Source organism: Gambusia affinis, linkage group LG09, assembly GCF_019740435.1.
Source record: "Gambusia affinis linkage group LG09, SWU_Gaff_1.0, whole genome shotgun sequence".
NCBI classification, from domain to species: domain Eukaryota; kingdom Metazoa; phylum Chordata; class Actinopteri; order Cyprinodontiformes; family Poeciliidae; genus Gambusia; species Gambusia affinis.
Genome location: NC_057876.1, coordinates 13,835,432 through 13,851,594, shown reverse-complemented (window position 1 = coordinate 13,851,594; position 16,163 = coordinate 13,835,432). Strand labels below are relative to the sequence as shown.

Here is a 16,163-nt window from a genome sequence, read left to right as displayed (position 1 = left end):
CTAGGGAATGCAGATTAATGGAAATCCCAACAGCAGAGTTCAGGATGTGAAATGAAATTAATGCAGCGTTAACCTCAGGTTGTTTTAATGGCAGCCATGAGGAAAAAGTTGAGGAAAGTTCCTTAATACTATGTGACTATGTAGTATTAAGGAACTACTGGTGCTGTTTTCTGAAAAAGAAAATCCCCAGAAAACCTATGTGGTTCCTGGAAAAGGTTTCTGCCGTAGAATAACACCTTTTGTTGCGTTTCTGATAATAGACTATCACAGACTAGAAGACGTGGTGCACTGTGGCACGTTATGCCATTAATATCAATCATCTCGTGTTGGATCTCCTTTCTGTCTGGAGCTTCTCCTGCTCTGAAAAGAAAAAGGTGTGCAGAGGATTGAGAGACACAAAGGGAGGATGAACGCAGAGGGACGATTAGAAACTGAAAGCAGAGTGGATAAAAGAGAGGAAGCTGAGTTAAAACAAGCTGATTTTGTGTGCATCTATGCAGCAGTATGGTATAACGGCACATTGCACAGGAAAGGTGGTCTGAGTAATAATACCAATCCACTGAAATAAAAAGTATTTAGAGCTGAGTGATACTGACAGGATGATTTCTGACTCAGGATGCTGCATTAATGTTTCTCTAACTCTTTACCTTCTCTTTTCTTGCCCCAAATCCCCGCTTCTTCCCCATGCTTCCTGGGACACAGAGAAAGGTAACATCTCTCATTGGTTTACTAAAGACATGACCTATGTATCTCCTCTCATGATCTTTATATGGATGCTGCCACCCAGCTGTGGAACTATGCTTGTCACTTTAGGAGTTAAAACAGTGTCTTTACTTTTGCCCCAAGTCATGTGGAATACAGAAGCTGCTGGTGGTGCTAAATCACATGCAAGTCACACTGGCAGAAGTCTGCTGCATATTAAGAGTTGCATGCTGTTTCATTGCTTTGTGAATCCTCAGAGGGGGTACAGGAGTCATAAAATAATCATTTGTGGCATCAGAGGCAAGGCCACTCATACTGCTTTCGACAACGCACCCCTCAAACGTCCCTGAAGGAGGGACGCGTCCTATCACTTTCCTTCCTGGCCACAGGCAGAGAACATTATCGACCCAAAGTGTGTGAGCACACAATTAAGCAGCGGAGACAGGCTGGGTAATGGACTCATAAACACAAAGAGCCCTGCTGTGATAAATGCCAGCTGTAGTTGCCATATTTCTGTTTGTGTCCGTGGTTTCATTGGCGTGTGAAAGGAGATGTTTGTGTGCATCTGGAGACCCGGTCATCCAGTTGGCACGTTCATGTCCTCATGCCCTCCTGCTTAATTACTCATTGTCAGTTACGTCCGAAGCTGGCAGCACATCCACTTTCTGGTTTTTTATTTTTGTTGTTGTTGTTTGTTTTGTGTTGTTTTGCAGTTTGTCTCACCTGTTAATGAGAACGAAATGTGTGTATCTTTCATCTTCTGTCTGTGTATGTTTGTGTCCCACCTCCCAGGTGTTGCTGTTTTTCATCTGCCACCCACTCTCAGCATAAAGTTTCTTTCTCAGAGGAGTTTCTTCCCTGAAGTCTCATCACTTTAAAAAAAAATAATTTTCTAAGCCATGTGACACTGCTGCGATGCTCCTGGCATGCAGTCTCCTTTGGCTCACTCATTCACACCTTTGTACACCCCTGCACGTGGGCTTATATTGTCAGAATGATGGAAACTGTGATTTTTGGTTTAGAAAATCCCAGAAAAACAGACTAAATATCACGCCTGTCTTAAATCAAGCAAGTTTGACTTCTTTGAAAGCCTCCATGAGACGACACAAACAAAGAAAGATTTTCCCATAACCAGTGGTGTCAATTACAGCAAAACCTCAACCAAGAAATGTCCAGAAGAGACGTAAACTCTCTATGATGCAAAATGGAGCAGCATTTGTTGTTTCTTAAAGTCAGTGGGTGAAACTATTGCTAATGTATTTATGAACCAAAAAGATGCAGGGGGATATATTTGGGGAGGTCCTTGTATCAAAACCGAAGACCGATCCAAGGACAAGCTCTTTTGATGTTTTCGAATAAGTCGCCTTCTTCCGCTGTCAAACCAAATGTCACCGCGCAGCGTGGAACTGCTGGTGAAAAAAATAAAACGTGCCAGCAATATGACAGCACGTAGATGAGAACAATGCACGTGTAATCACGGGGATAAGAGTTTATCGAGAAATCTACGGAAGAATAATAGATGAAAAAGAGGTTTGTAAACCAGAAGCCTACATCCGGAAACATGGTTTCTTTTGTAATTGTTTTTTTTTAAAAAAAAAACTTATTTTTAATTGCTTTATGCTTAAATTCAAAGAAAAAAACTACTTCAAAGGGCTGAAACAAGCTTTTCAGGGATTTTCTAACGAAAATCGCAAATTTCCTACAACAAAAGTTGCATGAAACAATAATATGTAGTATCCTTATTCCCCCCCTTAGAGATTAAATAAACAAGAAGTAATTGAATTTAGGTTTGGTTGATTTGATTATTTTTGTAACAATCATTCTTGACAATTGTATTTTTTAAAAAGCTGTTTCCAGAAATGATGCCACATTTGCAAGAAAAATGCATTTGTTGGTTGAGAAGCAAAATTGCTGGTTTATTTTGTGCCCATTGAAAAGCAGATATTTTCTTCCAAGACATTTAATCAAAACATGATTAAATGTCATTTACTAAGCAAGGCCAGCTTATTGATATTAATCACTGAACAACCTTTATTAGAGAGATTTTTCTTCTTGGCCTTTTGTTGAAGAAATGGCTGGCCCACTGTGAAGGTGCATTTGGAAAATTGATCCCAATAATGATTTTCTGTCACATCTGCATTCAAAATTCACCTGTGATCGTTCTTGTGTCTTCCATGCTTCAGGGATTTTGCCTATGTGGCCAGAGACAAAAACACACGGGTGTTGAAGTGCCACGTGTTTCGATGTGATACTCCTGCTTCAGCCATCGCCACAAGTCTCCACGAAATCTGCTCCAAGGTAATGATCGTTACGGCGACTGCATCCACAGAGATTAGTTTATCTCACACACTGAAGTGAGTAATCCGTTTTTGAATCAGCACATTTTATTTTGAGGGGAGAACAGGTTTCCATGGTGGTGGTTTTCAGAAATGCTGTAGCCATACCTTACACATTTACATAAGAGTAAATGAATGACAGGACAAGCACTGTAGGTGCAGCTACTTTAAAACTTTTTCCACTTATTACCTTTTTATTGAATCTATCATGTCATGGAGGAATTTTTCCCCACATGTTAAGACTATGTTTCACTTAATTGAGATCTTCATACTGGTTTTTGCACAGCTTTTCTAACGTTGTACTGCAGCATAATCTGAGCCATTAGACCACTTTCTTCTCTTTTCTCTCATTCAGGTTTAGATGTGCTTGAAAGCATCTTTCTGTTGCATTTTTTTCTGGATTTTTGGACACATGGCATTAAATTTGTCTTAATTTTTACTACAGAGCAGATAATAGTGTTGTGCATGACTGAAATGTTCCAAGATCTTGTGGGTTCAAAGTAAACCCAAATAATCGCTCCTCCACCACCATCTTTGAATGTGGTCAAACATGGAATGTTTGTGGTGATTTATTTATTTTTTTGCTTTGCTTTATAGGTAAGCATCTGTTCTGTGATTTATCCACAGCACATCAGAGCTCTAGAAGTTTATTTAGCTTACCAATGCAAAGCTAAGCCACAATTCCAGTTTAATAGAATTTTCTAGGACATACATTCATGAGAAGAAAGAGTTAAACAAACTTTCTCCTGTTCTCCAGCACAAAGATACCTTTGATAATGCACCATCTTCAATAACATGATGATAACTTGTCTCTGTTTACTTACTGTGTTTACTTACTGCAACTACTGTTTTGTGCTTAAGATTTGCTTCTAGTATGGAACACCACATAACCTTGGATCTATTGTGTGCAGTCGAGTTTATTCTAAAACCATTTTGTGAATAATTTGCATATTGCTTTTGCAGTTTCTCAAAGAAAGAAAGAAATGCTTCAGAAAGTAAATGTGGCTTTCTTATTAGAGACACCTTCATGTGTGACTCTGCAGCAGCTATCGGCTCCATTTAATGAAACAAGAATGACATTTTGCCTTTACATTGATCTGAAAAACAAGTAAGTCATAAAACATTTAGAATGTGCAACCAAACCATGATGGTACCACAACCTTTCCAGCTTTTGCTTAGAACCTACAAATATGCACAACTATTAAAAAGCCGTCAGTATGAGCAATCTCACGTGAATGAAGGCCAATTTCTCATCTCACAAACAGAAAGCTGTGAATGCTACCTTAATCCTAATGCCTGTTATTAAAATCTTCTCCGAGTCATTGCTTCAGTCTGTGAAGCAATGATGATCCTTTTACATGAGCAAACTCCGAAATGGGATTCTGTAAGACTTGCACATCAATATTATGTGTGAAAACAGCCAGCAATGGATATCCAAATCATCCTAGCCCAAGACAAAATTTCACCCAAGAAAACATTGTAGTTTATATTGGGTGAAAGTGTGTGGTTTCATAAGAGTATCTCTGAAAACTAGCCCATCCTCTGGCCAACGCTGCCCTTGTAAAGGATGAATTTGTGGAATGACAGATGTTCTTCCTAAGAGAAATGATGACCCATTTAGGGAAACAAAAAAGTTTTTCATTCTTTTAGACGCTTTTAGATTTCTAATCCCAAACCAAAGAAAGTATCTTTATTTCTGTGCATTACACGGTACCACAAGTCAGAGCCTCAAACTACCTATTTTAAACACACTGGTGATTTTCTCTTTACTGCAGGGGACAAACTTAGTGAACTGAGTTTCGTGGCTGAGCAGCACATTGAACTGCGCTCCGTTTTGTGCTTTAGAGTGAATGTGTGTCTTTTAGGCTCCCCTGTTAGCAGAGCTGCAGACAGACTGTCGACTTTGATTAATGACGCCTGCAATTTATCAAGGGTCTGTAGAGAGCGCATTGGCTCGGTGCAGAGGCCATGCAGAATATTCAACTCTCTTTAAAGAGCACACATCTCCAAGAAAGAGATCTGTGGCCTCAAAAACTGAAAAAGGGCAGTATCTATTTCATCTGTATGAATGAAGCAGATATATTTACATATTTTCTTGTAGTCAGCATGAAAATAACTCAAACCATTTATTCTCAGCAAGCACTGAAGTACCATACTTAAACTTTAAACCAACACTTCTGATTAATGAAACACAAATCAGAGAGGCACATACTTTGTAATCAATAGAACTCCAACTTTATAGGAAACTCTGGTCAAATTTGTTGAATTTGTTGCACTTTTGCACAATTGAACAATCTAAGTACCCTTATGTAAATTTCTGTTGTATTTTCGCGCTTCAGCTATGATAAAAAGTTTTAAACCACTTTTAGAATTTTAAATTAGCAAATAGTGGTTATGATGGCTAATATTACTATAAATCAGAATTTTCCTGTTGTGGGAAATTAAGACTGTTTCTATTCTAAAACCAACATTGTTGTGTATATGTTTATTTTAGAGAATGTCCTCTTAGACTTCTGAAAGACTGACAACCTTTTCTAAACCTGGCATGTTCATTGCCAGATTCGTCTTAAAAAAATAACTTTGGCTTGTTGAGTTCTGTGACTGAAAGCTTGCATAATACATTCTGTAGGCATAAGAGTGTGTCCATGTTCTGTCTTTTGGTTTCCTGGTAGATCTTAAGGATGAAACAAAGCAACTTTGGGGTTCTCCATTAGCCTTCTTGTTATCTGCTGAACGTTTTCCCCGTTCCTATTATCTTGGAACATGTTTCTTTTAAATAGCTTACTGGAACCAGTTTAGTTTTCTTGCCCCAAATTCATATTCTGGTCATCATATTCTTCCGTTTTAAATTTTTAATAATTTCCCCCTGGCCTTTCTTTCACTTTTTGTTTACTTCTGGTTTTGTTTGCTGTTTTCACTTCATGGCCTTTTTCACATATCCATTTCTTTTCAGATTATGGCTGAAAGAAAAAGTGCTAAAGCTGCAGCTGGCAGCTCCTCCCAGAATGGCTCTGATGTGCCCCTACAAGGTAAACACACACACACGCACACACACGCACCCACACACACATTTCCATTACTTCAGAGAATACTTTGATAACATTTCCAGAATAATTAGTTTCATAGCCTTTTATTTGTCTACCCTTGCTTATTACAATCCAAAAGGCTTTAAACTATAGTCATCAATCCTAAAGAAAGAGATAATCCTAAATGTGAACGTTTGAAAAGATTTATACCCCCACAACATAAGGAATTCAACATAGCACATGCAGATTAATTTTCTTTTCGTTTTCTTTGTAGTTCTCTCGTGTAAAAATATCATTTGTCAGCCATGGAAAATCTCCACACTACAGTCTTTTGTTTTCCCATTACAGAGTTTTTCAAAATGTCTAGGCTCTTATTTTTTGGAAAGGATGCTCCTATTGTCTCAGGAGTAGCAAAGAAGAATTGTGTAAAGAAAGGACAGCTGTCTATAGATAGTTCTGTTCATAACCTTGTTTGCTTATTCCCACTGCTTGTTTGTCTCAGTCCTAAGTAATTATTGGAAAAAAGAGGAAAAGGTCCAGCACAACTAATCCTCTGCGATAACCTCAGCTGGTGTGCATGTAAGCTGAGTGTTAAGGGCAAGCCACAAAGCGAATCAGAATATAAAAGGACCATATCAGCTGCTCACTTATGGAGACAGTCAACCTCATTAAAATCCAATAACCCTTTCTTTAGGGAAATGCCTTGTGCTCCACAGCTCCCACCCCGACCCCAAGATCAAATATAACCCAATGATCCCTTGCATCTTCAAAGCTGCACATCCCTGAATTCAAAGATTTGCCATTTGTTAAAATTCAGTGAACAATATTGAGCTCATAACCGATGAACCAGATTATTGCTTCTGAAGCACTGGTTCTTATTTTCTCAGACCCTAACAAATAACACCTCAGTAAATACCAAACTTTACGAGCTCCATCCTCTTGGCAGAATAGCATTGTAGAATAGAAAATTATGCCATTAGACAATGTAGTGAACTCAGACGATAATGTGAAAAAGAAGCTTGAAAATCTGTACTCTGTCGTAACGTTATGGTACCAGGGCGACAACATCATGTTGAGGAGACTAAAGTAGATGTCATCATAAAAAATTAACATTCTGCAGAAATACTGAAGCTCAAGAAATCAGCCAGGAAATAAAACCCTGGACACAAATGGTTTTTCCAAATTAATTACAAAATGGGTTAAGAACAGCAGCAAAGTCAGTGCTTTCAGCAGCTATAACAAAGACCCTATCTCAATAGCAAGGTCACCCACAAACTGTAAGCTGTAAAACCAGGGTTATGCAGCTAACAATAGTTAGTCTAGCAATAAAACATATCAATGATCAAATCCCAGAAATGATTTCATTCTTCCGAACTCCATTTTGCACCTTCCTTAGGACGGAGTCCATCTTCCAAGCTAGTTTACGCTAAGTTTTTTTTGTTTTTTTTTGAGCAAACAGTTCAAATATCTGTTTTCTACAGATAATAACTTTGCCATTTATGATTCTAAAATTTGTATTAAGTTTTAACATCCTTCTTTATTTATTGATTGTATTTTTTTTTACACATCCTTTCGTTAGTTTTTGATTATTTCAGTGCTCGTATTGTTTGTCATTTTGCCGTGGCAGAAATCAACCCAGCCCTGTTGAGCTAACACTCTATTGTGTCACGATTTGCTGCCTGGGAGTCAAAGATCTTAACGTTGTACGCTTATTGAAGTGCAAATGGTTGCTTTGATCACTTATTTTGTTATGCAGTCGTCTCTGCCCACAGGCCAAAGTATAAACAGGTACCAGCAGGACTTTCACACAGTCAGTCCTCCAAAATCCAGTGTGCTCCTCCATCTTTTTTTATGTTCTAATCATGTCAACAGCAGAACAAAATATTAAAATATTCAGTGTTTGTTTATTTCTCAGCTTTAGGCCAATTATCGTGTGTGCACTCCTCTTTTGAAAAATCAGATCTTGTCCTCTGATTAGACTTGCTGTGGATGTCTGAATGTGTGTTTTCTCTCTGTAGAGTTCCCCATGCCAAAGACTGAACTGGTGCAGAAGTTCCATGTGTTTTATCTTGGTGTGACATATGTGTCTCGCCCAATAGGTAAAGCTGTAATCACACTGAATTCCCCTCTCATCAAAAAAAATAATAAATAAAAATACTGTGTTTTTAGTAGATGTCTAGTGTTTTGAGGATAACGTGCGTTTTTGTCCCCAGGTATGGACATTATTAACGGGGCCATAGAAAACCTCCTGTCATCCACAGGCAAAGAAGAATGGATCCCTGTCATACTAAGTATTGCGGACACCACCGTGGCTGTCATCAAAGAGAAGGCAGGGGGTTTTTGTGACTAACCAGAGGTTTAAAATAAATAAAAGATGAGAATAGGCTTATCAATTAAAAAGAGAGGCCGATTAGAGCTCTGACTCTCCTCTTTGATGGCTGCACAGGAGGAAGAGGAGGAGGTGTTGGTGGAGTGCCGTGTGCGGTTTTTGTCCTTCATGGGCGTGGGACGGGACGTGCATACGTTTGCCTTCATCATGGACACTGGGAACCAGCACTTCCAGTGTCACGTCTTCTGGTGTGACCCAAATGCAGGCAGCGTGTCGGAGGCGGTGCAGGCAGCTTGTGTGGTAAGTCCTGAAACTAAAAGCTTGACCTGCAGCATTCTTCTGTCATCTGTCAGAGTTCCTGACCTTTTCAGACTCCAATTTTGAAATGTTGTATTTAATACAGAATTTTTGACAAAAAAATGACAAATGTTGAATTTTAATTTACATGCATATTTAGAATGCTTGGAGTTTAGTATCAGTGTGTTCTGAGCATTTAAAGCAATGAAAGTTCCCCTTTGTCACGTGAACCACAGACAAGCAGAATAGAAACAAAATGCTTGTTAACAAAATGTCGAACACGATCTTGAGCAAGACCTCAAGCTTGTTTTATTATAAATACAGTTTTGTCATCCTTGTTATAATAATATTAATAAGATCAGTTTTTTTAACTTTCTTTTATCATGATAAAAAAAACCTTAAATTTGCTTTGTATAGTTTACACGGTATCTTGTATTAATATAACAGGATCTCAGTTCTTGTATAGTGAGATAACACAACCTTGAGCTAAATTTGACTTGACAAGTTTAATTATCTCGCCCTATCGTGACAATGTGAGCTTGTTTTTCTTTTGTTGTGGTTGTTTTAAGTTTCCTTCTCTCATTTTTGTGAGATTCTTAACAGCTTTATTATCCAGTTATCTGGAATTAAGTAAAGTTCTCATACCTGTTTTGTTGTGACCACATGAATCATCTCATTATCTTGAGAAATAATTTCTCATTTTTTTAATAATTAGTGCTGTTTCTTAAAATACTAAGGTGGTGAATCAGGTACCACTTTTCTCAGCCTCAGTATATGTGCACATGATCAGTCTGAAATTTCCTCCGCTTTTTTTTAAACACCTTATTTCTAGAAAATCTGATCCTTAAAGTCAGAAAAATTGAACATGAAGAAGACTGAGCCTTTTCCCTTAAACAAGCTGAACGTGGGGGGCAGAAATGTTCTTCTTTACTGATAGACCACATGAGAAATAATTAAGAGAACACAGAGGAGAAAGTAAATAAGGTCTTCAGCTGAATACTCATTAAATGCTCTTACTCACACCCTCCCTCTTCCTCTTCTTTTTCCTCTCCCTCAGCTCCGGTACCAGAAGTGTCTGGTGGCACGGCCGCCCTCTCAGCGTGCTGGCTCTTCCTCATCTCCCTCTTCAGACTCAGTAACGCGCCGAGTGACCACTAGTGTTAAACGCAGCGTCCAGTCTCTCATAGACACTCTGAAACCCAAGAAACAGCCGTCAGAACTGCCCCAGCAATGACCGTCGCTACTCACTGCATTGCACCCCACCTGAGCCTGGATGCCACTCTCACAGCCACCACAAAAACACTCAATCAGTACCAGACATTGGAAGAGATGATGTACATACAGTATACTTACTACGACGGCGGATGCAGGAAAGCGCCTGATCCTCTAAAAAAAAAAATAAAAAATAAAAAAACTAGTCCTGTTTATGTGTGTAAAGGGACGGGAGCGGTCACTGAACAGTTCGAGCTTTGACGGTCAAGCAGAATTTCCTGGATGTCGATATCTTCACCTGATGGATTGCATAAACTTTCACTTGACCCTGATGAGGAAAAAATAAAGAAAAAGTCACATTTCTACTCTCAGACTGCTTATGGAGGAACTCATTGGTATTAATTTTCTTTTCATCTCTGTGCTATTCTGAACTTGTTGACTTGGATGAGCAACAGTAAAGCCTTCAAGGACAAAAAAAGGTTGTTGTCTTGCTGTTGTCACAATCGATTTACATAAGAACAACAAAATGATCCAAGATCAAACAAACCCTTCATTAGCCCACAGCTGCCCACCAAATGGTATAAAATGTGTCCAACAGACAAAAAAGCTAAAAGCATTTCATGTAGAATGAAGTGATTGTATTAATGATGTAAATGACTTTATGCAGAAAGAAAGAAATTCAAGCACAAAGTTTGTAGATAAATACTAGTGGGAGATGAGAGATTGGTGAAAGAAGACGGGACTAAAGATCAGTTTGTTTTTTGCATGTTTTCTTGAAGGGGAATGATAAATATGAGTTTGGTGAGAGTATTGATGAGAAGACGTATGAACACATACACACAAAAAAGAGAAAATAGAAATGCTTTCTGCATAACACATCCTTAATTGTCCATGAATAGATTTACACTGGCACCAGAGCATCCAGCCCCCCACCTGAAAGTCTACAGCCGCCATGTGTAAAAATGCTAATTAAAGATTGTATTTCTTTTCTTTAGCTTCTCGAATTGATGAGTTAGGAAAACAAAGTAGTTTTTAGTGCATTTAAAGGCTTAAGATTGTAATTTCTTTTTATATATATATATTACAGAAAAAAGATTTTAAGATTTCAAGAATGTTGAACTGCTTCTGTTTAAACTTGACAAACTGCTCAGGAAATTGTACGAGTCCAAATCCAGGCTTTTATTTTGGTAGATGTGAAGAATTTGTGTCCAAAATAAAAAACAACAAAAAAACACCACAGCACACAAAGTGTTTGCCGTTCTTTATATGGCACAAAAACAAATCGAATATGTGCCATACATGAAAAAAATGACCTTTATTCTCCTAAACCTAAAGAAAAAGGTTCCTCTACTTGTAGGCTCATTATGAAAATGCACATGCAAATCCACAAAACCACAAACATATGCAGAGAAAAAAAAAAGAAGAGAATTTATACGGTGCTCCTGTGGCCAGGGGCCATCACCTGCACCCGGTGTGTGCTCTGTGAATGCAGTTTTATTAAGTAAAAAACACACAAAATACAATAGAGATGTGAACCCTTTCATTTCTGTTTGTCACCCATCTCTACACCATGTAAATGTAATCTGTTGTGACAATAAATGCATTTCCAAAAAGAAAACAGCAAGCGGCGTCTTGATTGACCAGTGAAGTCATTTGTATGTGCTCTTCACCTTGTTTGTATTATAAAATCCACTATGTCCCACTTTGTAAATATAAGCACTAGATGCTGAATGTGGCACACAAAGAAATTGAAACAGTGATTGATATTATTAACTCCAGAAATCATTTTTGAGGGCAAACATTTGATGCTGTGTGGGATTTTGATTCATCTTTATAATTTCCAAATTGATCTTGATGTTAGAGTTTAAACATCTGCCAAAACTGATGAGTTTGCCTAAATATTTGGTGTTATGTTTTGTCCTAGTTTTGCGTAAGTTGTTACTGGCAAACAACATTCGTGCCTTCAGCTTGATGGAAGATGACTTAAATTTAGCCAAGTGCTGACTGGCTACCTGAAAACACAACCCAGCTAATTAAACAGCTAATATCAGCTGGACTTCAATACATAAGGGTAGGCTGAAAAAACGGTGTTGTTGTAAATTCTGTTGCTTTAGTGACATTGAGAAAAACATTGAGAAAAGTCTTCAAAGTTGCCATACCCAACATCAAAATCCCTCAGTGAGAGTATACTCTTACTTAGTGAGCCTTTTTGCTGTAAATGGTTATTAAATATTCATGGGACGAGAATGCATCACAGTGAGGGTATGAGAAAGTTGAGAGAAATAATACTACTAAGTTTAGTCAAAGCCAAGAATCCATAACATGATTTTTTTTAACCCTCCTGTGATCCTAAAGCGAAGCTCAGGAGAAACGCTGCAAATGTCCCGATCAGACAGCGGGGAGCCTTGGGGGTTGTCCTGTCACACCGTCAGTCTCTGAAACCACACACACACAAAAACTTGTAAAAGCGCACACAGGGTCAGCACAACCCCGCACAGACTGCGCACAGGGTCAGAAATTTGTGGGGTCCTGATGAAATCATCTCTATTTTTTCACAACATTCTTCTCTCCTTGTGTGACATCATTCCATCACAAACTAAACCTGCAAAGATATTAAGATAAGATGCACTAAGATGTCACATTCATCTTTTCAAACAATTATACCCACGTATAAACTGCATGGGAATGTCCATGCACTGTTCAGTCACAGTATTTTACTGTTGCAGTGACCAGAGGTTTTTGTTGTTAAAGCACAGAGACAAACACTCCACTACTCCACTCCAAGCAGAAGATCACAGCAGCATTTCTTCGTGTCTGTAATGCAGGCAGCTGCAGAATTTACTCAGAGAGGAAATTTGACTAATTAACCAGCTAATATAACCTTGTTATATTCCCAGTGAAACTCTTTCATGAGAATTGCTGAAAGAAATAATATTCTGCCCTGTAAGCATGTTTACCTTTCATTAACTTGATTATTTTTTCAAACATCACAAAATAAATGCAAACATGGAGACGTACAGAGTGAACAGAAGGCAGTCATAGCAGAAACCAAGGGTATAATATAATATAATATAATATAATATAATATAATATAATATAATATAATATAATATAATATAATATAATATAATATAATATAATATAATATAATATAATATAATATAATATAATATAATATAATAAAGTGACCTTGGGTGTCTTGAAAGGCACTAACAAATAAAATGCAATTATTAATATATGAACTGTTTTGAAATCAAGACAGTAATACCAAAAGTTAATGACATAAAATAACTCAGAATGAGAATGAGAATGAGAGGGTGGGGGACTGCATTTCCTTTAAAAGATACGTTCTTGACTAGATGAGTAAATAATAAAAGAATAATCTAACATAAAAAAAACTTAAATAAATAAAGTTTAAAGGGATGAGTTGATGTCTGTAGTGCTGATATGTTGCTTTGTTGTGAAACGTACCAGTAACAATTGAGAATTGTACTTCTCTATGTTTTTAAAATAACTGGAGCATATGCATTCGTGCACCATCGTCCCCCTGAGAGTTCTAGGACTTGGCCTTGTCCACCAATCCATTTCTGTTCAACCTCAAACAGGTGTTTTAAAACTGAATTTGAATTAGTGTCCAGTCCCCCCCGGTCTTCTAGATTTTTCAGCAAATATAACCTCTGGGTCAGCTTTCCAGCTTGACTTAAGGTACATCTTAGGAGAGCTGGAAGCAGTCAGAGAATAATAAGATGCAATTTCTTGGCACTGTCCAAATATTTAACAAATGTCTCTACTAAAATATGTCCTATGTGTGAGTATTACTTCCAGTATTGATTTTGTGGTGAAGAATATTCCTCTCTCTAAAGATCTCAGAACATCCTCATGCGGAAAATCCTGAGACCCTATTGGAGCCAAGATGGCCAAAAGAAGAGGGATTTATTACTCAAGGTAAGGTTCAAATGAAAAATAAAAATAAGCTGTACCTTTGAGACCCATTGGATATGAATAGTATGTAACTAACTCCCCAAGGTGACCAAGGTGCTTCAGAAGAAAATAGCAAACAGAGATCAAATGTGTGGTATATTCAGGAAAACCAGAACACCAGTAAACTTCCAGAAGATTCTAGAGTCAAACATAAACAGCATTTTTCTGGACATTATAAAACCGTAGGTATGTGAAGGCTACAAATGTTTGTAGAGGAGAGCAGACAGCCACTATGTCCTTGTTGCTGGATGCAGGGTCACCTGCTGTCTCAGCAGCAGCTTACACTGCAAGCCACTGCTCTCTTCACTGCCTGAATTATTCACAAGCGCAGTGTACACTTTGGGGACATGAAGCATGAGTTTGTTTTGTGTGTATTTTTCTCTTTGAGTCCTTGTTTAAACTTTCTAATGCTAATTTCTTTCTAGCATTTACAGAAGATATAGGAGAAGTTGTATACACAAGTGTGTGGGTGATTGTCTGAAGTACAAAGTGCATCCATATATTCCCACACATATGTTGCTGTGCACCGAGTTAGACTTGGTTTCAGAGGTGGCTCTATTATGCAGTCGTCAGTGGAGAAGCTCTGAGTTTCATTGATGCTAACTTGTACAGACAGGGGGCGCTGAATTATTCAGTAGACACTCAGCTTTGCCTCCCGTTAATCCACCTCGCCCCAGTAAATCTCACTTCCTCTTCATCTCCACTAACTAACTACGCCATTCCCTTTAAATTTCCTATTTCCGTCCACAGTCACCCAAACCTGGTTGCCACTGCACTCCCCTCAGCTGAGCCCCACGCCTTGTAACTACTGCGTCAAGAAAGGTTAGGTCCAGGACATTTGAGCAACAGCATCTATATTTAGAAATCTCACCCTAAATAAAGCATAGCAATGGAAATCAATGCAGTGCAGCATAGTTGTCTTTTGGAGAGATCTGGAAAGGGGATGATGAAAAGTAGTGCAGAGTGAAAAGTATGAGTGCACCTGAATTCAGACACCTCAGACGTAACTTTGCAAAATTATCTTTTGCTGCAATTGCCATTAATTTGGCTAAGTTTGGTCTCTACCAGATATACCCATCTAGAAACTGACATCTGTCACCATTCTTCTTTGCAACAAAGCTTAATCTCAGTGAGATTGACTGCAGAGCATCTGTGAACATCTGTTTTCAGGTCTTGCCCAATTTTTCTGGACTTTGAGTGAACCGTGCTACCCAGTGAATGTGATTTGATTTGATCTAATCTCTTTCACTGAATATCTGACTATATGTTTGTGCTCATTGTTCTAGAAGCTGAACCTCGACCCCAAACACAAATCTTTTGGAGCCTTGGTTGTTTTGGTTGTTTCTGCGTGTTTATTTTAGATTTTTGGGTTTATTGAGTCTCGTTCCCAGCTGTGTCTCGTTCCCTGATAACCCTCAGTGTATTTAAACCCAACTGTGTTCCTTGTTCCTTGTTGGGTTCTTGTCTAATCTGTCTCGTTGTCTGATTCTGTCTTGTCAAGTCTACTGTTTCTTGTTGACCAGTTGCTACCAGTTTTTTAGCTCTTAGTCTACTTGCTCAATCTGTGCTGCCTTGATTTTGGACTTTTGTATTTCTGACATCATCAAATTTATCATTCATCCTTCACTTCAACCTGGGTCCACTGCAAATGTCTCACCACCTTCACCGCTCTTCATGACAGTAGTAGTTTGTAATACTCTTATTGAGAGAGAAGAAAAAGATGCTGGGTTTGAATCCCAGTGTGTCACACTTTTCAGATTTTTAACTGCAGAACATTTTGAATCCCATGTTTCAATTTGCTTCCATCTCATAGTTAGGTTTTACACTTTAAACCCTAACTGTATGAACTGTTAATAAAACGCATTGAAGTTTGTGATTTTTATGGGACAAGATGTGTAAACAGTTCAAGGCCTTTAAATACTTTGCAAATTTTGTATTTAAAAGAATCCTATTGCTTGCTTAAAAATGAAGCCAGAGACAAATCATTTAGAATGACTTCATTGCCTCCAGGTGTTACTATATTGAAGGCTAATAAGGATCTTTACTGCGCACAGCTTTGACAGCTGATATAAGCAGGGCGGCATTCAAACACTTATTTAATTGCCGTTTTTATGGTGCATTTCAGAGTGCCACCATAACTTTTGATTAGCTGAGTTTATTGGGGGTGGGGATAGGAAAAAAAAAATCCTGTTTGAGGTACCTTCGCTGCAGTTTGATTATCTTTTCATTCCTATCTGCGGAGGTATAAAAACATGATGGATGGCCAAAGAGAAGCAGGCA

General features: G+C 38.2%; 1 protein-coding gene across 4 annotated transcripts in view; it reads left to right on the top strand.

The window, feature by feature from the left end:
- Positions 1 to 11,520, top strand: part of LOC122837646 (amyloid-beta A4 precursor protein-binding family B member 2) — a 44,161-nt gene extending 32,641 nt beyond the window's left edge. For 3 of the 4 annotated variants that reach the window (XM_044128142.1, XM_044128140.1, XM_044128141.1), the window contains exons 9-15: positions 703 to 708; positions 2,886 to 3,000; positions 5,992 to 6,067; positions 8,083 to 8,163; positions 8,278 to 8,393; positions 8,511 to 8,693; positions 9,748 to 11,520. In XM_044128142.1, the coding sequence (XP_043984077.1) occupies positions 703 to 708; positions 2,886 to 3,000; positions 5,992 to 6,067; positions 8,083 to 8,163; positions 8,278 to 8,393; positions 8,511 to 8,693; positions 9,748 to 9,924 (754 nt within the window). In that variant the 3' untranslated portion in view covers positions 9,925 to 11,520. The remainder of the gene's footprint in view (positions 1 to 702; positions 709 to 2,885; positions 3,001 to 5,991; positions 6,068 to 8,082; positions 8,164 to 8,277; positions 8,394 to 8,510; positions 8,694 to 9,747) is intronic. The other variant, XM_044128143.1, reaches the window with a different exon arrangement.
- Positions 11,521 to 16,163: the final 4,643 nt, after the last annotated feature.